The sequence below is a fragment of the Bubalus kerabau genome, chromosome 3 (assembly GCF_029407905.1).
Source record: "Bubalus kerabau isolate K-KA32 ecotype Philippines breed swamp buffalo chromosome 3, PCC_UOA_SB_1v2, whole genome shotgun sequence".
Lineage (NCBI taxonomy): Eukaryota > Metazoa > Chordata > Mammalia > Artiodactyla > Bovidae > Bubalus > Bubalus kerabau.
This window is the reverse complement of record NC_073626.1, coordinates 156,862,485-156,890,140: the sequence shown is the minus strand read 5'-3', so window position 1 is coordinate 156,890,140 and position 27,656 is coordinate 156,862,485. Positions and strand designations below refer to the sequence as shown.

At 36.3% G+C, this 27,656-nt stretch overlaps 1 protein-coding gene across 5 annotated transcripts in view; it reads left to right on the top strand.

The window, feature by feature from the left end:
- BARD1 (BRCA1 associated RING domain 1) overlaps positions 1 to 27,656 on the top strand; it is a 92,512-nt gene that overhangs the window by 61,827 nt on the left and 3,029 nt on the right. For 2 of the 5 annotated variants that reach the window (XM_055573384.1, XM_055573386.1), the window contains exons 7-10: positions 6,084 to 6,192; positions 15,048 to 15,180; positions 15,939 to 16,031; positions 26,212 to 26,309. In XM_055573384.1, coding sequence (XP_055429359.1) covers positions 6,084 to 6,192; positions 15,048 to 15,180; positions 15,939 to 16,031; positions 26,212 to 26,309 — 433 coding nt within the window. Of the gene's footprint in view, positions 1 to 6,083; positions 6,193 to 15,047; positions 15,181 to 15,938; positions 16,032 to 16,348; positions 16,998 to 21,629; positions 22,370 to 26,211; positions 26,310 to 27,656 lie in introns of those variants that run through there. The other 3 variants (XM_055573388.1, XM_055573385.1, XM_055573387.1) reach the window with 3 other exon arrangements.

The window sequence follows — 27,656 nt, the reverse complement described above, 5'->3', positions numbered from 1 at the left end:
TCTTTAGTGACTAAGAGAACTTAGAACTACTTGAGTGCATGTTTGCCAAACTTATTATAAAATGATGTTTGTAGCTTCTCCCCTAGGTGTACAGAATTGCCTCTTGGTGTCCACAAAGGACTTGGAACCAGTTCCCCCATGGGTACCGAAATCTGGTACTCAGGTCCCTTAAATAAAGTGGCATGGTATTTGCATATAACTTATGCATGTGTGTGCCTGAGCATGTCAAGTTGCTTTAGTCATGTCCAGCTCTTTGCGACCCCATAGCTTGTAGCCCACTAGGGGCTCCTCTGTCCATGGGATCATCCCGGCAGAAATACTGGATTGGATTGCCATTTCCTACTCCAGGGTATCTTCCTGACCCAGGGATCGAACCCAGGTCTTCTACATCTCCTGCATTGGCAGTCAGATTCTTTACCACTGGTGCCACCATGCACTTTCTCCAATATACTTTAAATCATCTCTAGATTACTTATAATACTTAATACAGTGTAATGCTATGTAAATAGTTGCTAGTACATGACAAATTCGTTTTGTTTCTGAAACTTCTAAAAAAAAAATTTTTTTTTTCTTTTTTATTGTTTTTGATCCACTCACTGTTAGTTGAATCCATGGATATGGAACCTGTGGAAATGGAGGGCAGGCTGCATGCACATATTCTCAGTCTATGTGTGTTAAATAAATAAATGATTATTACTAGTTGTGATATATATATACATTATGTATATTAATACATATATGCGTTTTTATGTTGATTCTATTAACCTGGGTCAGTTACAGGTCAGTAACAATGACCCTCCAACATTTCTTATTAATTTTTCTGTAGTAAAAAAGCAATAATTTATGGACACTTAGATTGTCTGTCAAGATTTTAAACTAAATTTTTGAAAAGAAATTTAAAATCTTCAGTCATACCTTCAAAACTTTTATGTGAAATACATTTAAAATTATTTAAAATCAGCACTAAAAAAATAGAGCAGGAATATATCAGAGGGAAAAAAGTGGTAAAATTTGCTAATATAATATGTTGTGAAGAAACAGAAGAAAAATTGGAATCAGAAAGATACTTTCCTGGTTAGTGACTATATAAAATGTTTTACTTATCAGTTTTTATGATTTAGTATTGATAAAGTATGTTATCTATATGTAGTCATTTGCCATTCACTGAATCATAAAGAGATTTCTTTGATAGGTCATAAGAGAACTGAACTGTCAAAAATGGTGCATATGAAAGTTGTTAATATACTGTCATGCACTACGTGTAAATTCAGCAGTGAAGATGTTGCGGTTTTCCTATATTCTGAAAATAGTTTTAATTTTATTGGTTTGCATTGACCCATAGTTTAGCCAGTATACATATATGTTTTTCTGTTTTCACAGCTACATACTGTCTTTGTCTCTAATGACTGTTGCTTTATGCCTTATTTGTGGCATTCATTTGCTCAGTGATATCCGACTCTTTGCAACTCCATGGACTGCAGCACTTCAGGTTTCCCTGTCCTTCACCATCTCCTGGAGTTTGCTTAAACTCATGTCCGTATCGTCCTCTGTCACCCCCTTTTCCTCTTGCCTTCAGTCTTTCCCAGCATCAGGGTCTTTTCCAGTGAGTTGGCTCTTTGCATCAGGTGGGCAAAGTGTTGGAGCTTCAGCATCAGTCCTTGCAATGAATTCAGGGTTGACTTCCTTTAGGATTGACTGGTATGAACTTGCAATCCAAGGGATTCTCAAGAGTCTTCTCCAGCACCACAGTTCGAAGCATCAATTCTTTGGAGCTCTGTCTTCTTGATGGTCCATCTCTCATGTCTGGACATGACTACTGGAAAAACCATAGCTTTAACTGTACAGACCTTTGTCAGCAAAGTGACGTCTTTGCTTTTTAATACACTGTCTAGGTTGGTGATAGCTTTTCTCCCAAGGAGCAAGCATCTTTTAATTTCGTGTCTACAGTCATCTTCTGCAGTGATTTTGGCACCCAAGAAAATAAAGTCTGCCACTGTTTCCATTGTTTCCCCATTTGTTTGCTGTGAAGTGATGGAACTGGATGCCATGATCTTCGTTTTTTGAATGTTGAGTTTTAAGCCAGCTTTTTCACTCTCCTCTTTCACCTTCATCATGAGGGTCTTTAGTTCCTCTTCACTTCTGCCATTAGGGTGGTGTCATCTACATATCTGAGGTTACTGATATCTCTCCCGACAACCTTGATTCCACCTTGTGCTTCATCCACCCCAGCATTTCGCATGATGTACTTTGCATATAAGTTAAGTAAACAGAGTGACGGTGTACAGCCTTGATGTACTCCTTTCCCTATTGGACTCAGCCCATTGTTTCACATTTGGTTCTAACTATTGTGGTATTGGAGAAGACTCTTGAGAGTCCCTTGGACTGCAAGGAGATCCAACCAGTCCATTCTGAAGGAGATCAGCCCTGGGATTTCTTTGGAAGGAATGATGCTAAAGCTGAAACTCCAGTTGTTTGGCCACCTCATGCGAAGAATTGATTCACTGGAAAGGACTCTGATGCTGGGAGGGATTGGGGGCAGGAGGAGAAGGGGACGACAGAGGATGAGATGGCTGGATGGCATCACTGACTCGATGGACGTGAGTCTGAGTGAACTCTGGGAGTTGGTGATGGAGGGAGGCCTGGCGTGCTGTGATTCATGGGGTCGCAAAGAGTCGGACACGACTGAGCGACTGAACTGAACTGACTGATTGCTTCTTGACCTGCATATAGTTTTCAATTTTCCATGTTCTATTTGGCTCAGACACATGAGCATATAGTAATTAGGCTCTTCAGCCCTGATAGAAAGCTTTCTTCCATTAATTCCATCCATTTCAATAATCACATTACTTATTCCCCCAACAAGCCCTTCACATTCATCTTCCAAATTCTAGTTTCTAGTCCTGAGTTTGAGTTCATTTTATTTGCTACTGTGTGTGTTTTTTTTTTAACCTCCTGTAAAATCCATCTCACATTTCACCTAATTATTTGTGCCTTGATTAATGCTTTTTAGTTTTATACTTATCTATTTAAAGAGTATTTGTCCTCAGTAGGATTACAGGCAAAGACAATGTTTTTTCTAAGTATTATGTATCCCTCCAAAATAATCTGTTTTAAGGTTAAGGTTTTAGATTAAAGTATGTCAAAAAATAAAGAACGTGCTATATTTAAGAACATTTAGGAAAAAAATCGTTCTATAAGCTCCCTTGGTAACCCATTCTAATAGCAAATTATTGATACTTAGTCTGCTCCATGATATTGCAGTAAATCTAAAGCAAACAAAACACTTCTTCCTTATATAGTGATGGGGAATAAGTGATTTATCATGTCTTCAGTTAATAATTGATCACATCAATAGTTCCTTGTGGCTTTTCCTCTATGTATTACCTATTTTTTTTTTTTTAAAGAAGATAATCTAATTATATTTTAAACTGATTTTTGACATAAATGTGTAAGCACAGTATTCATTCAAATATATCATTATGGGGAAAAAGTTTTATGCCTTTTTTGTGCCCACATAATAAAGGAGAAATCTTACATATGCTCTGTCTTCTCTTGCTATGGTTTTTGAAGGTGTCACATAAAAACTTGTGTCTAATTCCAAATTTCAGTGGTCCATGGCAAAGCAGTATCATGACAGGATTTAATAGACTGCATCTCCCATGATGCAGGACTAAGGGTTAACTGATTATTTCAGTAGCATTTTTAATGTGCCATTCTCCAGTTCATTAGCAATGCAGGAAGGCTAAGCGTTTAGCAAATTGTGTATAGGCAGAAGCCATCCATAATCCAGGTAGAGAAATCACATGTTTAAAAACCATATTGAGGTAGTAAGCTTTGTGTAGTAAGGACTCTAAATGACTAGAATCTTGCTAGTCATTTTATGAAGCAGTTTTTTTAAGATCGTAAAAGCATCTTCCTTGTTCAGAGACCATTGTTTATTTTTGATTTAATGCCTTTTTAAGCTGATTTGGTTCTTTGGAAAGTACTTTCATTTAACATTTTTAAATGTTGTCATGGTTCTCTTTAGTTTGTATTTGTGTAAAATAATTATGCTGTAGTTACTGTGCATTAAAGTATACTTGATTGGGCTCTTAAATTTCATTTCCTTGGAGAAATCTACATTTGTCTTTGATAAAAAGTCCTTATGTGTGCACTGATTGATTTTTTTTTTTTTTAATGCATATAGTGTGACTTTTTTTGTTTATTTTTGCATCTGGGGATATAAGACCTAGCATATTGATTCCTTTTTGATTGTCATACTTACAACATTTGTATGTGAGGAGATTGTGTATTTGGTACATGGCCATAACAGATAATGAAATTGAGAAATGTCAAGTGTAGTGGATGAGATCAGCTCCCTTTTGAAAGAAAATGACCTTATCTGCTTTGAGAGTGAAAGTGAAAGTCACTCAGTCCTGTCCAACTCTTTGCAACCCCATGGACTATACAGTCCATGAAATTCTCTAGGCAAGAATACTGGAGTGGGTAGCCTTTTGCTTCTCCAGGGGATCTTCCCAACCCAGGGATCAAACCTAGGTCTCCCTCCTTGCAGGCAGATTCTTTACCAGCTGAGCCACAAGGGAAGCCCCCGCTCCTGCTTTAAATATATAATAATTTGGTGCAGTAACTGGTGTCCTTTTTTTTTTAAATCAGAAAGTTGAAATACAAGTAACTGTATTATACTTTGGTTTGAGAAAAACTTTTCAGAAGAAAGACACATGCTGTAGGACTTGGGCATGTAAGGGAATCTGAGAATACACGATGATCAGAGTTTATGTAGCACTTGCCCAAGGAGAAAGAGTGACTGAACCTGATAGTCGTGAATAGCAGTCATTAGAGAAACATTTGCTGTGGTTCATTTCTTTTTCCACTCTGCCATCATAACAGCTTTCTCTAAGGTCATTAATGACCTTGACTCTAAACCTAGTAGGTGCTCGTATCTCTCACCCCGTGCTCTCAGATTTGACACCTTCTTCCTTTCTCTCCCTCTTAATGTTTCCGTGTTTCCATCCAGATCTTTTCCTGCACATTTGATACAAATTTGAAAGCTCGTATTGTACCAAGTTTATAATTTTATATCCTGTTTAACACATTGCATTTTTTTTTACATGAACAATAATGACTGTTGTATGGATATCCTGTAATCTAAAAACCAGAGAAGATTTCAAAAGACAGGTTCAGTGTAAAAACTTTTCTGCCATGATATAATGCATTAAAATCATTTTGAAACTGTATGTAAAGAAGTGGATTTTAGACAAAGTGCTGTAATTTTAACAGTGTCCTTATGATTGAAAGACTAATCATGGGCAATATGGAATATTGTTAGAATGAATAGAAGGAAAGCGAGACCTTTGTCAAGTCAGTGGAAGCTTTCAGTGAAGTAACAGCCGTACCATGTGTCTGAGGTCTCTTCCCTTGTAATGTTCTGTGACTCTCGAATTAGTGCAGCAGGGAAGTCTGGGTCGCTTTCTGAACTCCCATCAGTTTATTCTGTGATGGCTATAATTATTGTAGATTGTAGTGTACATACATATTAAAAATTAATTTTAAAATGCCCTGTTTACCACTTTATTAAATTGTCATGTGACATACTTTTCCTTCTAGTGAATCTAAATACCTATCTTGTGAATTTATCTAATTTCTGTATTTGTTTATATAGACTATAGAGCCTGTAACAGCTACAGTAAGTGATTTTTATTTGCATTTGAAAGCATGTAATCAGCCCATAGTGATTAATGATTATGAAGCTATATTTTAAAATATGAATTTGAATACCAATATGGAGTTGTGAAAAAAAATCATGTTTAAGTAACAATATATTCAGTTAAGAAGAGTCCCTGTAATGGTCTGGTGTTAAATTGAAATTTCACATCTCTTTTTCTATTTTCACATATTTTTTTCTATTTTTCAGCAGCTTGTAGTACTTGATTCTTATGCCTGATGTGAATTCTTGAGTCATTTATTTTCAAAAAATTGTGTCTTATTAGGAAAGTTGAAAAAATTGTTCCACTAGTGTATTCATTTAGTGAAAAATCAGATCACACATTTTATTTACTTAAACCCATCTGTACTTATTTTACCAGCAACATATTTGGTCTGCGGCCTGTGGATTATGCAGACAGTGAAAATATGAAATCAGTGTTGCTGTTACCGGAGAAGAAGGAATCCTCATCAACCAGCCATTGCTCTGTAGTGAGTATGGATGTAGCCTTGGGACATTTATGTGTTTTATTGAAATCGATTATAAAATGAACAAAATGGCAAAATTTCTAGTTAGTGAACTGCTTTCATTCACCAGTTGAGCACTTTCTATGTAGTTGCTGTTGTGATTTCAAAGAAATAATCAGAATAAATCAACAAATACTTATTGTTGTTTTCATCCTCCATATTTTAGGTAGCATTCATATAGCAATAAATATGACTGATAGAACTCTTATTCTCAAAAAGTATACTTTCTAATGAGAGCTAGGAAAGATAAAGACTGTGGATATATAAACTAATATAAATAAAATAATTTTGGAAACTTACAAATGAGTTCTTTGATGAAGACTTTATAGAGTGTAATAGACTGGAGGTTGTGGGCTTCAAGAAAGGTACCATTTTACCTGGGTCATCGAGGAGAGCCTTTAAAGAACTGATATTTGCTCTAAAACCTGATTGATGTCAAGGGAGCACCTAGGTGAATATCTGGAGGACAAGTGTCCTAGTAGAGCGAACAGCAAGTGTGTAGGTCCCTCAGTGGGTGACCTTGGTGTGTTTGAAGGTTAGAGAGAAAGTCATTGTTGCTGGTGACTCAGTTCTATTCAGTTCAGTTCAGTTGCTCAGTCATGTCCGACTCTTTGTGACCCCATGAATCACAGCACGCCAGGCCTCCCTGTCCATCACCAACTCCCAGAGTCTACCCAAACCCATGTCCATCGAGTCAGTGATGCCATCCAGCCATCTCATCCTCTGTCGTCCCCTTCTCCTCCTGCCTTCAATCTTTTGCAGCATCAGGGTCTTTTCAGATGAGTCAGCTCTTTACATCAGGTGACCAAAGTATTGGAGTTTCAGCTTCAGCATCAGTCCTTCCAATGAACACCCAGGACTGATCTGCTTCAGGATGGACTGGTTGGATCTCCTTGCAGTCCAAGGGACTCTCAAGAGTCTTCTCCAACACCACAGTTCAAAAGCATCAATGCTTCAGCTCTCAGCTTTCTTTAGAGTCCAACTCTCACATCCATACATGACTGCTGGAAAAACCATAGCCTTGACTAGATGGACCTTTGTTGGCAAAGTAATGTCTCTGCTTTTTAATATGCTGTCTAGTTTGGTCATAACTTTCCTTCCAAGGAGTAAGCGTCTTTTAATTTCATGGCTGCAATCACCATCTGCAGTGATTTTGGAGCCCCCCAAAATAAAGTCTGTCATTCTTTCCACTGTTTCCCCATCTATTTGCCATGAAGTGATGGCACCAGATGCCATGATCTTAGTTTTCTGAATGTTGAGCTTTAAACCAACTTTTTCACTCTCCTCTTTCACTTTCATCAAGAGGCTCTTTAGTTCTTCTTCACTTTCTGCCATAAGGGCTGTGTTATCTGCATATCTGAGGTGATTGATATTTCTCCTGCCAATCTTGATTCCAGCTTGTGCTTCCTCCAGCCCAGTGTTTCTCATGATGTACTCTGCGTAGAAGTTAAATAAGCAGGGTGACAATATACAGCCTTGATGTACTCCTTTTCCTATTTGGAACCAGTCTGTTGTTCCATGTCCAGTTCTGTTACTTCCTGCCCTGCATACAGATTTCTCAAAAGGCAGGTCAGGTGGTCTGGTATTCCCATCTCTTTCAGAGTTTTCCACAGTTTATTGTAATCCACACAGTCAAAGGCTTTGACATAGGGCATGTCTAAGAGTAATGGGGAAACCACTGAAAGAATTTAAAGCAAGGAATGGTATAATCTGATTTACACTTTAGAAAGTTCACTCTGGCAGCTTCTAAACAAAAGATGGAGCGGCAGCAAGAGTGGCAGCAGGGAAATTACTTGGACTGTTTCTTGGTAAAGAAGAGAGAGAGACCATGATGACCTGAATTAAGGGAACAGCAATGGAAGTTGTGAAAAGTTATGAGATTGGTATGTATTTTTGAGGTAGTGCCATCAGAACTTTTGGATAGATTATAGACGAAGTATGGAGAAAGAGTAGAATTAATATGACTTAGGCTTCACTGTTTTCTCAGATGGTACTACCTGCAGTGTGGGAGACCTAGGCTTGATCCCTAGGTCAGGAAGATCCCCTGGAGTAGGAAATGGCAACACACTCCAGTATTCTTGCCTGGAGAATTCCATGGACAGAGGAGCCTGCGGGTTACAGTCCATAGGATCACAGAGAGTCAAACACCACTGAGCGACTAACACATCCACTTTTTACTTTACCAATGGAGTAGATGTGGGTGCCATTTGCTGCCTTGTGGAAAAAATGCCTACTTCTTAGGAACCTGTAGTTTAGTTGGGAATATGGATGTAAAAAAAAATTATTGCACACTGCAATATATTTGTAATAGATGCCATACAAATGTATAGTAGAGTCTTAAAGAAAGAAGCTGATTTTAGGAGGGATCAGAAGAGAAGGTAACATGATATCTAAGTAAGCCTTTGAAGGTACAAGTTTTAGCAAGATATCTAATACTGTGTTATATTGGCTGTTATTTGCAAATAACAGAAAACATTCATTCAAATACTTAAAGAGTGTATTCTCTTATATAATCTCAATATACGACAGCTCTTGTTATAATTTGGCTTAGCAATTACAAGGCTGCACCAAAGATCTAAACTCTTTCTGTTCTTCTGCTTCCCTGTCTTCAGTGTGGTGGTTGTGTCCTCACTAATCTCCCTGCTGGTGATTGTAGGATGATTGCCACAATTCCAGATACAACAGTGTCCAGTGTTAGGACTAAAACCTTTCCCAGAAGCCTTCCAATGGACTTCCTCTTACGTCTTATTGGTCAGAACTGGTCACATAATTGCTTTTGACATACATTGTGGTTGAAGATAGAGTCAATCCTTGAAGATATGAACAGCATTAGGACTCTATTAGACTCTAGAAGGAGTGAGGAATGGATTTTCATTGGCCACTGCAATCAGGTACACAAAGCAGAAATAGAAGCCCAGATCTCAGGAACAGCTGCTCAGAGACAAGGAGATATAAAGGACCTTAGAAATTTGAGAAACTAGAATTTAGTGTGAGAGAAGCATGAGGTGTATTAAAGAGGAATTGGAAGTAAAGACCTGGGTTGGGATCAGATTGGGAAAGACATTGAGTTCTCTGTGGAGGAATGGAGACTTTATTCCCCAGTTAGTGAGGCACCCTCAGTGTCTCTCTCAGTGGAATGGGACTCTGGGGGATAGCAGGGGCGGGCTGGGACTGAAGACTGGTGAGGAGACTGTTGTTGTGTGTCCATGTGAAGTGGAGAGGATTGGAACTACAAGTGGTGTTGGGGATGGGGGTGTGAAGTGAAGATGAGAGGCTTTAAAGAGAGGGGTGATGGACTCAGTGTATCTTAACTGCTCAGATGGGGGAAAATGAGAGAAAAGGGTAAACACATCTAGAACCGTTCAGAGAAGGCTTCTTGTCCAGTAGGGGCAGCAGATACTCAGTGATTGACCTGATTGTTTAAGATAAGGAGGTAACTGAAGGTGTTTCTAATTTGAGGTGTTCGTTTCTTGGGCTCCAGAATCACTGCAAATGGTGACTGAAGCCATGAAATTAAAAGACACTTGCTCCTTGGAAGAAAAGCTATGACAAACCTAGACAGTGTATTGAAAAGCAGAGACATCACTTTACCAAAAAGGTCCATCTAGTTAAAGCTATAGTTTTTCCGGTAGTCATGTACAGATGTGAATGTTGGACCATAAAGAAGGCTGAGCACTGAAGAATTGATGCTTTTGAAGTATGGAGCTGGAAAAGACTCTGAGAGTCTTTTAGACAACAAGGAGAACAAACCAGTCAGTCTGCAGTCCATGGAGTCACTAAGAGTCAGACATGACTGAGCGACTGAACTAAAACTGAAAGGAAATCAACCCTGAATATTCATTGAAAAGACTGATGCTGAAGCTGCAATACTTTGGCCATCTGATGCAAACAGCCAACTCATTGGAAAAGATCCTGATGCTAAGAAAGATTGAGGACAAGACGAGAAGGGGGCAACAGAGGATAAGATAGTTGGGTGGCATCATCACCACAGTAGGCATTCAGTTCAGTTCAGTTCAGTCGCTCAGTCGTGTCCAACTCTTGGCGACCCCATGTATCGCAGCACGCCAGGCCTGCCTGTCCATCACCAACTCCTGGAGTTCACCCAGACTCATATCCATCGAGTCAGTGATGCCATCCAGCCATCTCATCCTCTGTCGTCCCCTTCTCCTCCTGCCCCCAATCCCTCCCAGCATCAGAGTCTTTTCCAATGAGTCAACTCTTCACATCAGGTGGCCAAAGTACTGGAGTTTCAGCTTTAGCATCATTCCTTCCAAAGAAATCCCAGGGCTGATCTCCTTCAGAATGGACTGGTTGGATCTCCTTGCAGTCCAAGGGACTCTCAAGAGTCTTCTCCAACACCACAGTTCAAAAGCATCAATTCTTCAGCGCTCAGTCTTCTTCACAGTCCAACTCTCACATCCATACATGACCACAGGAAAAACCATAGCCTTGACTAGACGAACCTTTGTTGGCAAAGTAATGTCTCTGCTTTTTAATATGCTATCTAAGTTGGTCATAACTTTCCTTCCAAGGAGTAAGCATCTTTTAATTTCATGGCTGCAGTCACCATCTGTAGTGATTTTGGAGCCCAGAAAAATAAAGTCTGACACTGTTTCCCCATCTATTTCCCATGAAGTGATGGGACCGGATGCCATGATCTTCGTTTTCTGAATGTTGAGCTTTAAGCCAACTTTTTCATTCTCCACTTTCACTTTCATCAAGAGGCTTTTTAGTTCCTCTTCACTTTCTGCCATAAGGGTGGTGTCATCTGCATATCTGAGGTTATTGATATTTCTCCTGGCAATCTTGATTCCAGCTTGTGTTTCTTCCAGTCTAGCGTTTTTCATGATGTTCTCTGCATATAAGTTAAATACACAGGGTGACAATATACAGCCTTGACGTATTCCTTTTCCTATTTGAAACCAGTCTGTTGTTCCATGTCCAGTTCTAACTGTTGCTTCCTGACCTGCATATAGATTTCTCAAGAGGCAGATCAGGTGGTCTGGTATTCCCATCTCTTTCAGAATTTTCCACAGTTTATTGTGATCCACACAGTCAAAGGCTTTGGCATAGTCAATAAAGCAGAAATAGATGTTTTTCTGGAACTCTCTTGCTTTTTTGATGATCCAGCAGATGTTGGCAATTTGATCTCTGGTTCCTCTGCCTTTTCTAAAACCAGCTTGAACATCAGGAAGTTCACGGTTCACATATTGCTGAAGCCTGGCTTGGAGAATTTTGAGCATTACTTTACTAGCATGTTAGATGAGTGCAATTGTGCAGTAGTTTGAGCATTCTTTGGCATTGCCTTTCTTTGGGATTAGAATGAAAACTGACCTTTTCCAGTCCTGTGGCCACTGCTGAGTTTTCCAAATTTGCTGGCATATTGAGTGCAGCACTTTCACAGCATCATCTTTCAGGATTTGGAATAGCTCCACTGGAATTCCATCACCTGCACTAGCTTTGTTCGTAGTGATGCTTTCTAAGGCCCACTTGACTTCACAATCCAGAATGTCTGGCTCTAGGTCAGTGATCACACCATCGTGATTATCTGGGTTGTGAAGATCTTTTTTGTACAGTTCTTCTGTGTATTCTTGCCACCTCTTAGTATCTTCTGCTTCTGTTAGGTCCATACCATTTCTGTCCTTTATCGAGCCCATCTTTGCATGAAATGTTCCCTTGGTATCTCTAATTTTCTTGAAGAGACTTCTGTTAGGTCCATACCATTTCTGTCCTTTATCGAGCCCATCTTTGCATGAAATGTTCCCTTGGTATCTCTAATTTTCTTGAAGAGATCTCTAGTCTTTCCCATTCTGTTGTTTTCCTCTATTTCTTTAGTATGTGCAAACTCCAGGGGACACTGATGGACAGAGAAGCCTGGCATGCTGCAGTCAGTCCATGGGGTCGCAAAGAGTTGGACATGACTGAGCAACTGAAGAACAGTATATGCTATCACAGGCTGGTTACCCTTATTCTTTGAAAACTCTTAATCTCCTTGCTCCAGGCATCAGCCTTGTAAGTGTGCCCTATCTATAGACCTGGAAGAGAACCTAGAAATCAGCAGTTTAATTTCCTTGTTTTATAGATGAGAAAACTAACATGTAGTTTGATTTGCTCAGGGTTAGCCCACCATAGGAAAAAAAAACACAACACATTTTTTTCCAATAGATGAATTAGAAGTTGAGTGAATTCAGAATATTAAGAAAATTTTAGGTCAGTATTCATTCGGTCCCATTGTACTTAACTATAAATTGATCCTTACTCTATTCATTTGGACTTGGATTCTGATGGCAGAACATAATGTAACTAAGTTGTCATCTGACAATATTTCTTTTATGTAAAAATCGGGAAAAGGATTATTTTAGATGTGTCAAAAATAAAGATACGTTAATGGTATTATTGGAATCTGAAAGTGGCAATCTTCCTCTTAATTTGGCCTTCCAGTTACTCTTGTGTTTTTGTTAAATGTAAGAAACCTATACTTGCTGCATGTCACATGAACACTGCAGTTATTTACTGTCTTAATGGTAGATACTTGGCTAAGGAAATGATCATGAACAATAACAGTTACTTAAGTTGAAAGAGTTGCTTCTTTGTGTATACTCACTAAAGACAAGATCTGGGATCTTCTTCGCCAGATAGCATCAGACTCCCTTTCACTCGTCTCTTTCAGCCACATAGGCTGCCTTGCTCTTTCTTGAATCCCCCAGACACGTTCCCATTTCAAGTCCTTGGTGCTAGCAGTTTTCTCCACCAGGAACAAATGTAGGGAGCCAGATGTACACATGGCATGCTTCCTCACTTCCTCTGGCTCTTGTTGTAGTTTTTTAAACTTTGTTTTTGATAAACTCATTAATTTTGATAAATTCAGAGTAACTAATTTTTCCAAGAAAAAGTTTCATATCAAATTATTCCTTAGATAAGTTTATTTAATGTCAGTGTACATAGTATCTAATATCTCTAAAAACAGATTATTGAACCTTTGGATTATTTTCTGAACAGCTTTTGAATCTCCTGATTCTGAGACCTCTGCTTACTCAAATCGAATGCCTCCAAACTCCCACCTCCTGCCCCAAATTAGATATGTGGCTTTGACAGCTCTTTGCTTGATTTTGTTTATTTATTTTTAATAGCTTTCCTTAATTATGAGAAATTAGTGCCAGTTTCTATTATTTATTCAAACTTAGAAACTAGATAGAAAAATGCTTGACCCACTTTGGTGCTTTCCTGAAATTGATGGAAGTAGTATCATATGCTATATTTACAACTGATATCTTTTCACTTTTTATTTTGTGCAGAGAACTCATTTAGCTGAAGTGGAGTTATAAAAATTGAAAAGTAATGTGTTCCATATAGAACTACTTTATGATGCTCATTTGTAAACTGACAAGAATATTTGAAATGCTGTTTTTTAATATGATTATAATATAGTAATTGATAAAGTAAACTGAACTATTTTCATGTTATGGAGTATTTATAAGATGGTTACCTCATCTTATAATTGAGTGAATAGGAAAGATAAATGGACAGAAATGTGATGTCAGTATGTGTGTGGTGTGTGCACAGCACGTCCAGTAAAACCTCTGTAACTTGAACCTTCAAGAAAAGTAGTTCAGGAAGCTGAAACTTTTAAGTGCTGAATATTGTCATTAAAAAAACTTTATAGAAATGTTTTTTAAAATGTCATGAATACATTCTTGCTTAATATATAGTAGAATCCTATTTAATGCATTTTGAGTGAATGAATTATTGAGATCAGTCTGTTTAGAGATGTAGCCAGCAATTTACATGTAATATTGTAGGGCATCAGACCAGATAAATTATCATTATTCAGATATGTGAAGTGAATATTTAAATATAAATTTCCTCCAGTCTAGTTGCTGAACTATACTGGTAATTATACCTGCAGTGTTTCACTCACGTTCTGTGGAACTTCTGAGAGGCCAGAGGTCCAGAATACTTAGACACTCATACATGTAGGAGGGTCCTTTGTGTTGTATTTGAAAATTAAAGTATTATGTCTTGCTTTTTATCTTGTAATACAGTAGTGCTCATTTACCCTTTCTTTCTTATCTGTTGGATCATTGCTTTTTTTCATCAGGTAGCTTTTGGCTAACTCTCATTCCAATTTCTTGGAATTAAATTTCTTGTCTTTTTTTGTCTCCTGTAAATTCTAAGTGTAAATTAAAGTGAAAATATTAATCTTTGTTAGAGCACTTTCCTTTTCATAAACTTCAGTGACTTATTTCTGTTGGTGAATCTGATATAATAACTTCAGTATTCCCTTGTCTGTTTTTACTTTGTTGGTTTTGAAAAATAATTCTTTCATTGTTAAAATTTTGTTTTCTGTCTTCGAGATCAGTGCTGTTCTAGAAGCCTTGGTGTTTTTTCATTTTTTATGTAATCTCAGTTTAAATTAAACACACCAGGTTGGGTTTAGCTCTGTTGGAGTAAGTTAGTTTGGGCGGGGTAGAGAATTGATCATTTTAAGTGGGTATTTGGGGTTATTTTATAAAAAGGTAGGGCTTACTGGTAACAGAATGAAGTTAGAAAACCCTAGAGAGATCCACTTTAGAATCGAGGAAACAAGACACCCTAGCTATAGAGAGGTATCCCAAATGGTGTTTTATTAGGGGCAGGGGGTAAAGAAGTAGAACCAGATGCATTGTGCTTTAAGGTTCTGAGTGACGATTCAATGGAAATTATTGGGAATTACTAGATAAAGTAGAGAAATCCAAGCTCATATCAATTGAAACTCAGTTTAATCTTTCTCTAGCCTTTAAATGTTTTTGACACTGTGGCATCGCCTCTTCTATTGACAGGTAAACACTGGTCAGCGTCGGGATGGGCCTCTTGTACTTATAGGCAGTGGACTTTCTTCCGAACAACAGAAAATGCTCAGTGAGCTTGCAACGATTCTTAAAGCTAAAAAATGTGCCGAGTTTGACAGTACAGGTGGGGATTATTTATTTATTTAGTTTTGGTAGAAGAGAATTTTAAATGGGTAATTCCATTGTAGAACTCACCTTGATAATTTATACATTTTACCCATTGGAATCTGTCTATATACTTTGAATCTGGTAATAATTCTAAAATGTTTCTACAGTTATAAATTACTTACAGTCTTCATTTAGTTAGGAAATATAAAGTTTAAAGCTTTGCCCCTATTTTAGGGCATATGTCAGAAGAGCAATTTTATGAGTTTGCTAATGACAGATAAATGGTTGAACAATGTAGTGCTTTATTTAATTCCTTAGTTGTAATTGGAAATAGAAAAGAAATTTGCTTTGGCCAATGTGGCTTTGGGCTTCTCAGGTGGCTCAGTGGTAAAAAAAAAATCCACCTGCCAATGTAGGAGATGTGTGTTTGAGCCCTGAGTTGGGACTATCTCCTGGAGGAGGAAATGGCATCCCATTCTAGTATTGCCTAGAGAATCCGATGGACAGAGGAGCCTGGCAGGCTATAGTTCATAGCATCACAAAGACCCAGAAACGACTGAGCACACACATACACTCTGTGTGGCTTTAAGATTTATGATTTATGATCTAATTTTTCATATTGGTAGCCATAATAGAGAATGAAATTAAATAAAGAAGTCTTTACCAAAGTATAAAAATTGTTGCCTTTGAAGAAAATTCAGATGTGAGTGGACTAGTTAAATAATTATTTTGGTTTATATTTCTGTTTCTCTTACTGCTTTTTTTGTATTATAGTAACTCATGTCATTGTTCCTGGTGATACAGTTCAAAGCACCCTGAAATGTATGCTTGGAATTCTCAGTGGATGCTGGATCCTAAAATTTGAATGTAAGTATTGGATTTGGGAGAATTGCAAAGGGAACTAAATAGAGTAATTTCATTTTTTTATTGCAGTATTGCCAGTAATTATTTAAAGACCTTATGCTAATGTTTTTTACCTCTGTTTAGTCCCTACATTTTGAAAAAGCTTTTCATATTAATGGTATCATTTAAGTGTTCTTGGTAAATATATACAAGTATGTTCTCACTTCAAAATCTTCCTGTCATAACAACTATTTTAATCCAGAGTAAATGGATCCTGTAATAGACCTGTAAGCTTAAGCAATCTGTGTTACCATTATTGTTGTTGTTGTTTTGTTGCTCAGTCATATCAGACTCTTGGTGGCCATGGACTGTAGCCAGACAGGCTCCTCTGTCAATGGGATTTTCCAGGCAAGAGTACTGGAGTGGGTTGCCATTTCCTTCTCCGGGGCATCGTCCTGATCCAAGAATCAAACCCACGTCTCCTGCTTGGCAGATGAATTCTCTACCACTGAGTCATCTGGGAAGCCCATATTACCATTGTATGATATATTTAACTCAATAAATGCTTGTTTTAAATATATGACTATTAAATGAAATTAGTTTATTGCTTTTCCTTGTGATGTCTAAAAACTTATCTGCATAACTCTCTTTAGCTCTCTCAGCTAATATGGTTTGTTTTAGGAAGGTCTTTGGAAATTGAGACTGCTTTGTACCACCTGCTGCTGCTGCTAAGTCTCTTCAGTCGTGTCTGACTCTGTGCGACCCCATAGACGGCAGCCCACCAGGCTCCCCCGTCCCTGGGATCCTCCAGGCAATTGTACCACCTGACTGGGGGCAATTACACTAGCTATTCTCTAAACCTCTGATGAAAATGTGTTCCTGTTACTCCTTTCTAGTTAGCAGTCAACCACCTTCTCCTTTGATGCTGCCTCTCACCTTCCCAGCTCTCACCTGTTTGTTTTACCTAGGACTTAACAAAATAAAAAGAAAGCTTGTACAAGGTTATTTTCTACTCCTCAATCACTAAAGTGTCTTCTGCTTTTGATGTGACAGCTAAAATAGGACAATGAAATGACCTTTTTGCTAACTGATTGCTTATAAAAAGAATAGTGTCTGTTAAAGAGGGACCTGCGAAGTCCTGTTATGATACAGTTGAATATCTTGATCTTAGAGGTAGTTGTGTTACATAGTCTACATATATGATTAAATGTCAGGTCTGTGTGTGCACACACACACAAATGGTGAATGTATAACTGATGAAATCTGGGTAAGTTCTTTGGACTGTATCAGTGTCAAATTCTTGGTGCTGATAATTGTGCTATTGTTGTGTAAGATATTAACACTGGATACTAGAAAAAGAGGGCATGAAACTTTCCTGTACATTTCTTTGCAATTGCCTGTGAATCTATAATTATTTCAAATTTTAAAATTAAAGAATAGTGTTTTTCATGAAACTTTCTTTGTAAGAAGCAAATGATGGGTTAGAGTTAGTTTTGAAAAATCTTTTGTTTTAAGATTTGTACTTTCAAGGTTTTATGGTAGAGTTGCTTGATTCAATCAAAGCCTGAATTATATTATTAATTTAATCTGTTGTTTTAAATTAACTTGGTTGGTAAAAAGTTTTCTTTTAGCGGTTGAGATTCATCTCAGTAAAATACAGCTACCACTTTGCTTTTGATGGTCGTCTCCATTGATTTGGCCTGTGACATGTATAACTAGCAGTGCCACTCTCTCTGTTCTAGTCTGTATCTGTTACTCTACTCTGCCAGTCAGCCACGCTAAAAAGTATGAGAAGAAGTTGGACTGATTGGCCGTTTATGTAGAAAAAAAGTTTTTTCTTTAGTCCCTTATTTTTGGACCTTTGCTTCCCTTTCAGATTTGTGTCAAGTCTTCTTGGGCCTCAGTATTTTAAAAATTGACCTAAAATGTTTCCATGATTATGGATGTTTTTGTACTGAACTTTTGCCAGAAACCTTGCCAGTGGTTATAGAAAGGAATGGATTTTCATAGTAACAAGAATCTCAGTAATAAAGAAGCTATGTGAAATTTTAAATATTAAGGCACTTACCACTTACCCTGTAAGTCTAGTTCTTGTGAATTTGCTGAACTTGCATCTTGTTACATACACAGACTACATGATTCATTTCCATAAAATCTGCCTTCTTTAAGAAATGGAAGTTTTGTCATTTTAATGGCTTGGCCATGTCATTTTTATAGAATCACTAATGGACTCAAGCTGACTTAATAGTGTGCTATTTGGTGATTGTCACAGCAGTGAATAACATACTCTTAATATCAATGGTTCTTTTAGGATAAAAGGTGGATGGAATCTCTTACTGAACTTCACATCCCCATATTTTCTAATTCAAAGTACAAAGAGGAATAGGTTCAAGGTTTGAGACAATGAATTTAAATAGTTGCTGGGTTTAGTTGCAAGAAATAGTTGTAAGAACACTTTCTATCCTAATATATTTTTCTATTGTTTTGTGTTGTTCTTAATGTCAGGCAACTTAGTGTGATTTTTAAAAACATGTTCAGAGGTATTCAAAATTAGTTGAAAATCATCTATATTAAGGAATGATATGATGGGACAAAGCTTTCAAAACTAATCACAAAGATCTATGAGTTATTAAAACTAAATTTTGTGTTTGAGATATTCACTAACTTGCCTGAAAGAAAAAATCTTTACTGGCTGAACTCTGTAGAATGTTTAGTATTAACTTTTTCAGTATTTTCCATAAACCAAGTAGACTGAAGAGGAAGTTTCATGTAAACTTTCTCTATAGGGGGAATTGACTTACTTAAAAAATTAAACAAATTTAAATAAATTAACAAAAATAATTATATAGAACAGTCTGGATTCCTTGGATCCAAATTTAATTGGAAGTTTTCTGTTTAAATGTATTTTTCTCTTAACTGGTTAATATCTCTTATTTTTCTATTTTGTATATATGGAGCATCTTACAGCGTCATAGTTAATGAACTGTGCATGAACATTCTAATAGGCCATAATTATGCTATTGTGCCAGGCATTCTCTCTCATCATGTTTATTTTACAGATATTTTATTGGATGGTATTTATTTTATAGAAACAGGAGGCATAGATAGGAAAATTCCTTCTTCAAGATTGAGTTTGTACCTGAGATTCTACTTTAGTCCTAGTTTTGGTGCCAATTCCTCACAGGAAACTAATAACCATCCCTGTACAGGGTGATTTTGGTAATTAGAGGTGGCTAGAATGAAAAATAGAAGATGTATAAATTGTATTCATCTCTTAGAGAATGAAGAAGATGGAACTGCATCCTAAAGATGTAAACTAACCTTCAGAAAGAGAAAATGTATTTTACTGCACTGTTCTTTCAGTACACTGCTTTCAAATCTCCTCTAGCCTAACCTTTTTTTTTTTTTTTTTGAAAAAAATTGAATTCTGCCTCTTCATTTCTTGTCTCATTGTGAAGGGGAGAGCAGATGGCTGTCATCTTTTCTTTCATAATCTCTTCCCCACTATTATCTGAGTTGAAATAAAATGTAGAAGTTTTGAAAGACCTTAGCACCTAAGGAAATTGGTGTGGGAATGTGCCAAACATTTTCCTCTGGACTTTTATCTGTGAGGAGAGGAAGGTCCAGATACAGTGTTGCTTTGTTTTTGTTTTAGATGTGGAAGATGGAACCTAAAAGGCAATCACTACATCATCATTTCATAAATAACTTCATAATCAGATTAATGAACATGTTTTTCAATTAAAATTTTCTTTAAATGGATATTGAGAGTGCTGTGGAATTTTTAAAAGAAAGAAAAATTTTATATATACCAAAGCATTTCTATCAACTAAGATTAGAGAGACAACTTCATGCTTACAGAAATCTTTTACCAAAGATTGTTTAAGAAAAAAAAAAAAAATAACATCTGTTACTATACTAATAGTCCTATTTCTGAGATACCCAAGCAAGTAATAGAGAAGGAAAAAAAACTGATTTCTATTGTTATTTCTTATAACAAGAAATAGGGGGGCATAACTGGAGTGTCAGAGGATTAAGAAAATTCTGAAATGCTTAAAGATATTTTCTGAAAAAAATTTATATTTTTATATGATAACAGGTCTGAAGTATGAAAAACAAATTTGTTTAAACTTTTTAAAGAGCATAAAACATTTATATCTTTTCTGTCAATATTACATAAATGTGTGAATATGTACAGGCGAAGGAAGTAAACAATCATGGATTGGATTTGGTAGAGGTCTATTTGTTTATAACAGTTTTAACATCAATATATGTCTCTTAAGTGTTTTAGGAAGAAATTCAAATTCTTAAATTCTAATAACAATTAGATCTTCTTTTTGATCTTTTCTCAAAATTTATTGAGGAGTTAATGGTTTCATTCTTAATCAGGGAAATTAGAACCTCTGTGTGTATATTGCTTGAATCTGATACCATGAATTGTGTATACCCGTTACGCAGATCTAGCCAGATACATTTTAATATGGTTATTGTCCAATGAACATAGAAATCTTACATAAATAATTTGTGTTAAATATACGATGAAGAAAGAGCACCAAGTATGAGTTTTTAAAGTATTTTATTAGGAAAATTTTTGAACGTTAAACTGACTTTGTTCGTTAACCACATTTATAAAGAGAAGGATTGATTTGATATTATTATTCATAATACAAGGTTTTAGAATTGATAACCAAATTTTGCCTAAGCAAATTTTATCATACAGTAATATACTTTTGTGATAGAAGTTGACCTGCTTCTCAGTATGCATTAAGTAAAACAAATAAACTTAGCACACTGTCTTATGAAGAAATATATTTTTATGTATAAATATGCTTGTAATTCCCTGGTGGCTCAGAGGTTAAAGCATCCGCCTGCAAGGTGGGACACCCGGGTTCAATCCCTGGGTCAGGAAGATCCCCTGGAGAAGGAAATGGCAACCCACTCCAGTATTCTTGCCTGGAGAATCCCATGGATGGAGGAGCCTGGTAGGTTACAGTCCACGGGGTCGCAAAGAGTCGGACACGACTGAGTGACTTCACTTTCACTTTCATGCTTGTAATTAGAATACTGGCTTAAAATGTAGCCAAAAATAAATAATTGTTCAATGATATTTATATGAAAATGCAAAATCTAATGATTTGTGACAGTTGATTTCTAAATCCAAATGTTATGATGGCATGAGAGGAGCATTTACCTTTTATGTTTTCAGCCTTCATTTTATTGTCCTTCCATTCCTCACTGTGGAATTTCATAATATTGGTTTTAGCTCTTTTACTTGCCATCCAATTTTTTAAAAATTACAGTGAGAATAAAAGTTGTTTTCCCACTTTTGTCATTGTTGTAGAAAGTTTCCTCTTGAAAACAATTTCCTTTTGTCTAAAATTTAGTGATATGATAGCCTATTTGACTAAAAGGCCCACTAGAAAAGCACCTAAAAAATAATTTTTTGTTTTGTTTTGTTTTTACAACTTGGGTGTTCATTTTTAATAGAATCAGAAAGGAAATTTACTAATATGCAGTTTCTTGAGTTATATTAGTGCCTAGTTTGGATCTAATGACATATTTATTAGGATTTTTTATTTTGACATAAAATTTTTGATTCTGTATTTTTATTTTTTTTTTTAGGATACCATTTAGCCTTGGCTGAGAGTAATATTTAGTTCTAATTGTCAATGCAAATAGCCACTGGCTTCGGAAGAATAACAGTTCTTTAAAATAAGAGTTTGTTTATTGGTCTGGCTTTTGAAGAGAGTGAGCATGTTCTGTGGCTTCATCGAAGGATCATTTCCCCTTTGGACATTTGGAATTTGGAGCATTTGACAGATTTCCATTTTAAAGCTTTATTCTGTCTTCATTGAATTCTATAATCATTTGTGTGTAGCTTTGGATTCAGGAACCTACTCCCATTTGTGTAATCCTTTTTTTCCTTCTAAAACTAGGAAAAGTGACTAAGCTTAATAGAAATTAATGAACATCATCAGTGGTTCATGTAGCTAAAATAAAAATACACATCCAAAGATTTGTATGGTTTTATGAAGTAGGAGGCAAGAGTGGTTACTGGAGATTTAGAATAAAGAAGTACATTTTTGGATGGTACAAGACTCTCTTTTTTAAAAAAAATCATATCCCAGAATTCATAAGCTGCATGAGTATGCAGGTTCCAGAGGTTTCTTAGGTAGCCGGAGCTGCCTTAATGAGTTAAGAGTTAATGACTTTGAGTTAAGCAGTAGTTTGGGAATTGGGCTGCTTACCTCTGTATTAAAAAGTAATAAAATCAGGGCACAAGGAAAGCTTACCTGAAATGGTAGACATGATCAGGAATACATCTGAACTGAAAGGAATCTCTTCGTTTTAATAAGATAACTAGTTTATTCCTATGTCTCTGCAAAATGATAGCTTTGGTCACAATCTTAAAATACAACATGTGACAAGTAAAGATGTTATAAAGCATACCTTTTACAAGGGTAGTGGCTTGACACATTTTGAAGTATGTATCTTTCTGGCATATTCAGAAATCTGTGTTTATATAAGCAATATAAGTTACTCGTGTAAAGTCATTTCAGTTTGGATTCAGATCCTCCTATTTAGCTGAGAAAGTTAAGCAGTGATCTTGCATAGATTTTTATTTCTGCTGAACTATTGCAGATGATGAAATAATATGGACTTTATTAAGTACAAATACAAAATATAATTTCAGTTTTAGGAAGTTTTTATTGCAGTATAATTGGTTTACACTGTGCTAATTACTGCTTTACAGCAAAGTGATTCAGTTATATGTATATATGCATCCTTTTTTAAAATATTCTTTTCCATGGTGGTTTATCATAGGTTATTAAGTATTGTCTCTGCTCTACAGTAAGGAAATATTAAATTGGTGAAAATGACCTATTTTTAAAGTCTTTATAGAGATTAAGGATTACAGTATATATTATTACTTTAGATGAGTTTATGACTAGGAATATTTTGAAAGTTCTGATTGTTTAATATGGTAAATAGATTTAATAATTCTTGCTGCAGTTTGGTTAACTAACTTATAGTATTGAGTAATTAAAACTTTGGTTATTCTCTATTATTAATAATTATCTTAATAATAATTACCTTAATGATTATCTATTTAGGTTTGTTAAGGTAGTAACTTTAAATAGTATTTTGGCTTGTAGATTCATCCATTTCATTGGTTTGGATAAATGAAATTGGATTAGATAAATATCACCATTTAAGTTTCTGAAAGTTTAAAGTCTTCTTTTCATGTTGTAGTAAATCTGTTCAGTTGGTTTATTGCAAAAGAAGTCAACTAGGAAGTTGATATGAAGTGTAATTATAATTGTCTACTGACACATTGGAGACTATTCTGAAACTCAAAGGGTACAAATGAGAGAGTGGCAGCTTTGGTTTCAAATTAAACAAACTCATTGATTCACTAAAGACAAAGGCAAATGCATTATTCTCCCTGCTCCCAAACTCCCAAGTAGTCAGCAGTTTTTGACATTTTGGTACACTTTTTGGCTAATCTCTTAAAAATAGGGATCCTCCTATTTAGTCATCTGTTCATTTTAGTCATTTAGTCATTAGGTCATTTATTTTTAAGAGAGATATAATATATTAAATCTGAGTAGAGAGTACCTGGCATTTCCTAAGATGCTTTATTTTTTTAATAAAATAAAGATAGGAAAAAACTGATCTAGGAGTTGGAAGATAATCTGAGTTTTTATCTCACTTATGTCACTTAAAGAATTTAACTTTCCTTTATCTGTGAAATGAAGAATTTGATTAGATGAAGCATCAGGAGTTTCAAATTGGTAGTCTTAAGTCCAAAACAGGTACAATTTATGTGATTTAGTTCATCATAATCATTTAATTTCTGTGTCTTTAAGTAAGATGTGCATATTACCATTACAGTCTCCATAACTTCCTCCCACTTGACACGAGATACCCAACATGATTATGTAATTTGCAAGGCCCTTGTAGGCATTATTCTCACCCAGGGTTCAAAAAATTCTCCATGTTTTCTGTGCAGCAATAATTCTACCATGTTATCATAGAACTGGAAACTGTTCCTTAGTTTTCAGGCAGGGCGGGGTGGGGAACTATATTTTCCTTCTTTAGTTGATATTAAGTGACAGAGAGAGTTGTCTTTGTAAGAAGAGAATATCAGAGGAATGCATTCTTCATTTAGCTCAACAGTTATAATTAAAGCCTTGGATTTTTCTGACTACCTTTACAGAAATTTACTGAACAATTACTATAAGGCTGGAAGTTTTATGATTTGAGGCATATTTACACTGAAAAAGCTGTCCTCTTGGTGTCTGCCGTCTCATTTCTCTTGATGCTGTGCTTGTCTCATTCTGCTATCTGTTAATGCTATATTCTGTTAATTGACTAATGCTGGCAAATCCCTTGGGTCAATTAAAATAATTTTAGTATGATTTTTTGATAGTTTAAATAACCAATCACATAAACCCATAAGGTTGGGTAAGCAGCCAGCATAGGCGCAGTGTATTTATTTTTGTAGTTACACATTAGCTGTTTACTTGTTGCAGTTAGACATCATAGGGGTATTCAGTGTTCAGTTCTTGGCTTTATGTACTGGCATGTACAGTTCATCTAAAGAAACCAGTATAAATGCTCTGCAAATACCATTAGGAGAAGGGGCTACATATTTAAGTGACATAAAGTAAAAGGAATAATTTATATGTGAAATAATAAGTCTGAGGTAAGTCAGTTATTTGATTATATTGGTAATGTTTTTTGTATTGATATTTAATATAGTATATCATGTAAGCACACTGTCAGTGTTTCTGGTATGATTTTGACCTAGTCATAATTTTTATTTTGAAATTCATTTTTAATAAATGGTAAAATTGATAGTTTAGTATTAGCTTCATTGGAAAGATAGTTTTTTATACCCTGTGAGTGGTTATTAAAATTATATTTTTAAAATATAGTTTTTAATTACATACAAAAAAAACAGTTTTTATAAAACTATCATATTTATAAGTTACTGATCAGAATAAGATTCAGCATAGCAGACTTAGCTAAATAGGATTCTTGTATTGAAAACATTGGGGGAAAGGGACCCCAAAACACAGGCAAAACTAGCAGAAAATTAAGAATCACGTGATAGAGAATTACAGATATGCCAGCGTTGAACGTTGAATTGTGATATGCATTCATAGCTCCAAGTTAAGAAAAATTCAGTCCCTTGACAAAGCTATGCTTTTGAAGAGATGGAGTATTCAGTCATTAAAATATTCTGACTTTTGTTATAGTATATAATATCTTGGAACATCTCAACTGAAGCAGCTGTCAGTTCAGTTCAGTTCAGTTGCTCAGTCATGTCTGACTCTTGGCTACCCCGTGGACTGCAGCACTTCGGGCTTCCCTGTCCATCACCAACTCCTGGGGCTTGCCTAAACTCATGTCCATCGAGTCAGTGATGCCATCTGACCATCTCATGCTCTGTCATCCCCTTCTCCCCCTGCCTTCAATCTTTCCCGGCATCAGGGTCTTTTCCAGTGAGTCATTTCTTCACATCAGGTGGCCAAAATATTGGAGTTTCAGCCTCAGCATCGGTCCCTCCAATGAATATTCAGGACTGATTTCCTTGAAGCAGCTCTAAGGCATTTGAAGTACTTACCAGTCGTCCCTTGGTGACTGCAGTGTGTACCTGTCAATTCCAAACATGTCACAGACTCTGCTTTACTGTTTATTTTAACAAGTGCTATAGAGCCCCTGTTAGGTGGCCAGCTTAAATGAGGTGTTCTGGACTCAGGTACTTTGCTGAATGTCAGATCACTTATAGTCTAACAGGAGGTTAGACGGGATTGCCAGGATGAGTGGGACATATGGTTAGATCTTGGGGTCAGATCATTGTGAGCTGAACTTCATGGGACTTTTTATTCACCCTAATTTTGATAATGGCCATAAACTAAAATTTAGATTTTTACTTTGTACGTGGAATAATGTATTGATTTAGGTTTTTTACAAAGAAAACTCAAATTTGTATTCAGTACTGCCTCATTGCTTAGTCTTCTGAAGGAAAGATCAGTTTTACTACCTTTTGTTTTAGCATAAGTTAGGTTTCTTTTTCTGTTTCAGAGCAGTACTTAACCATGAAGAGGAAAAATGGCATAGGTAAATGGCTTCATTTTAATGTGAAAGAAATTCACTTGATATTTATTTTGCTTTTATCCTTGGTTTTTGCCAGGGGTGAAAGCATGTCTACAAAGCAAAGAATGTGAACAGGAAGAAAAGTATGAAATTCCTGAAGGACCACAGAAAAGCAGGCTCAACAGAGAACAGCTGGTATTTTCCTTTTGATTCTACTTTCATTGTTCTTATCATAAATTAATACTATTATTGCCATCAGGAAAAACTTCTCCTGCCCTTTTAACAAGTACAGGTGACTGATTAAAATTTTTTAAAATTATTTATGTATTGGCTGTGTTGGTTCTTCATTGTTATGCAGGCTTTTCTCTAGTTGCAGCCAGCAGCGGGCTACATTCTGTAGTTGTGCTCGGGCTTCTCATTGTGGTGGCTTCTCTTGTGTGGACCACAGGCTCTAGGGCATGCGGGGTGCAGTAGTTGCTGTTCCCGGGCTCCAGAGCCCAGGCTCAATAGTTGTGGCACATTGGCTTATTTGCTCCACAGCGTGTGGGATCTTTCCCAATCGGCGATCAAACCCATGTCTCCTGCCTTGGCAGGCAGATTCTTTACCACTGAGCCATCAGGGAAACCCCTGGTTAAAATTTTAATTGTGCTCATTTCAAGTGCTTGATTCTGAGAGATGATAACAATGAGCAGTAAAATCCAGAAGGTAATAATTTCATACGATTACTGCATTTTGGGCATTTCAAACATTACCATAAACCTTTTAGAGTCTGAGGGAAGTCTTAGATGCAAGAAGTAGTTTGAGAGAAGACAGCTGATGCTCAGGTTTAGTTAACCATGTCTTTATTACCACATATTGAGATTTTAATGAACAAAATTCCATTTTTCTGTTGACATACAAGTGTATTAAAAATGTTGAAGAAGAATTTTTGTAGAAGGGACTTGTGAAGCTTTCTCTGTAAAGCACACAGAAATGTGTTTATAGCTAAGTGGCTCTCTGGCCCTGGCTTTCTAATGTGTTGTGCTCTAAGGAAAACGTTTCTAGAACCCTGGAGGCCACCCTCCCACATGCTGCCCTGGGGGAACCTGGGTTGTTAGTATATAGGGACCTGAATGTGGATGGGCAGAGCTGGAAAGCTCCATGGACAAGCTGTTACACTTACAGTTAAGTTTAGCTCGGTATACCCAGAGCATATTTTAGATATGGAAGAAGGAATTCTTGAGACTTTAAGTCCTACCAAGTATGAATAAAGATTCTGATACAAGAAGTTTGAGGAACAGATGTTAAATATGTATGTGTACCAAACACACATATACACACACATTCATAGCACACCTAAAATGTGAGAAGAGTGAAAAGGGCCAGAGTCTTCAGGAGAAAAAAATTATTGGAAACCTTTATTTTCATGAGTATTTTTCTTAACCCAAAGAGTTCTTGAAGTGTGTCTTGTCCTTGCACCTCATTAAATAGCTTCTTAACTGCTTGTGACTTTTTATTTCCCTTATTTCATGTGCAGTGTTTTTAAATATTTTTGTCTGCTT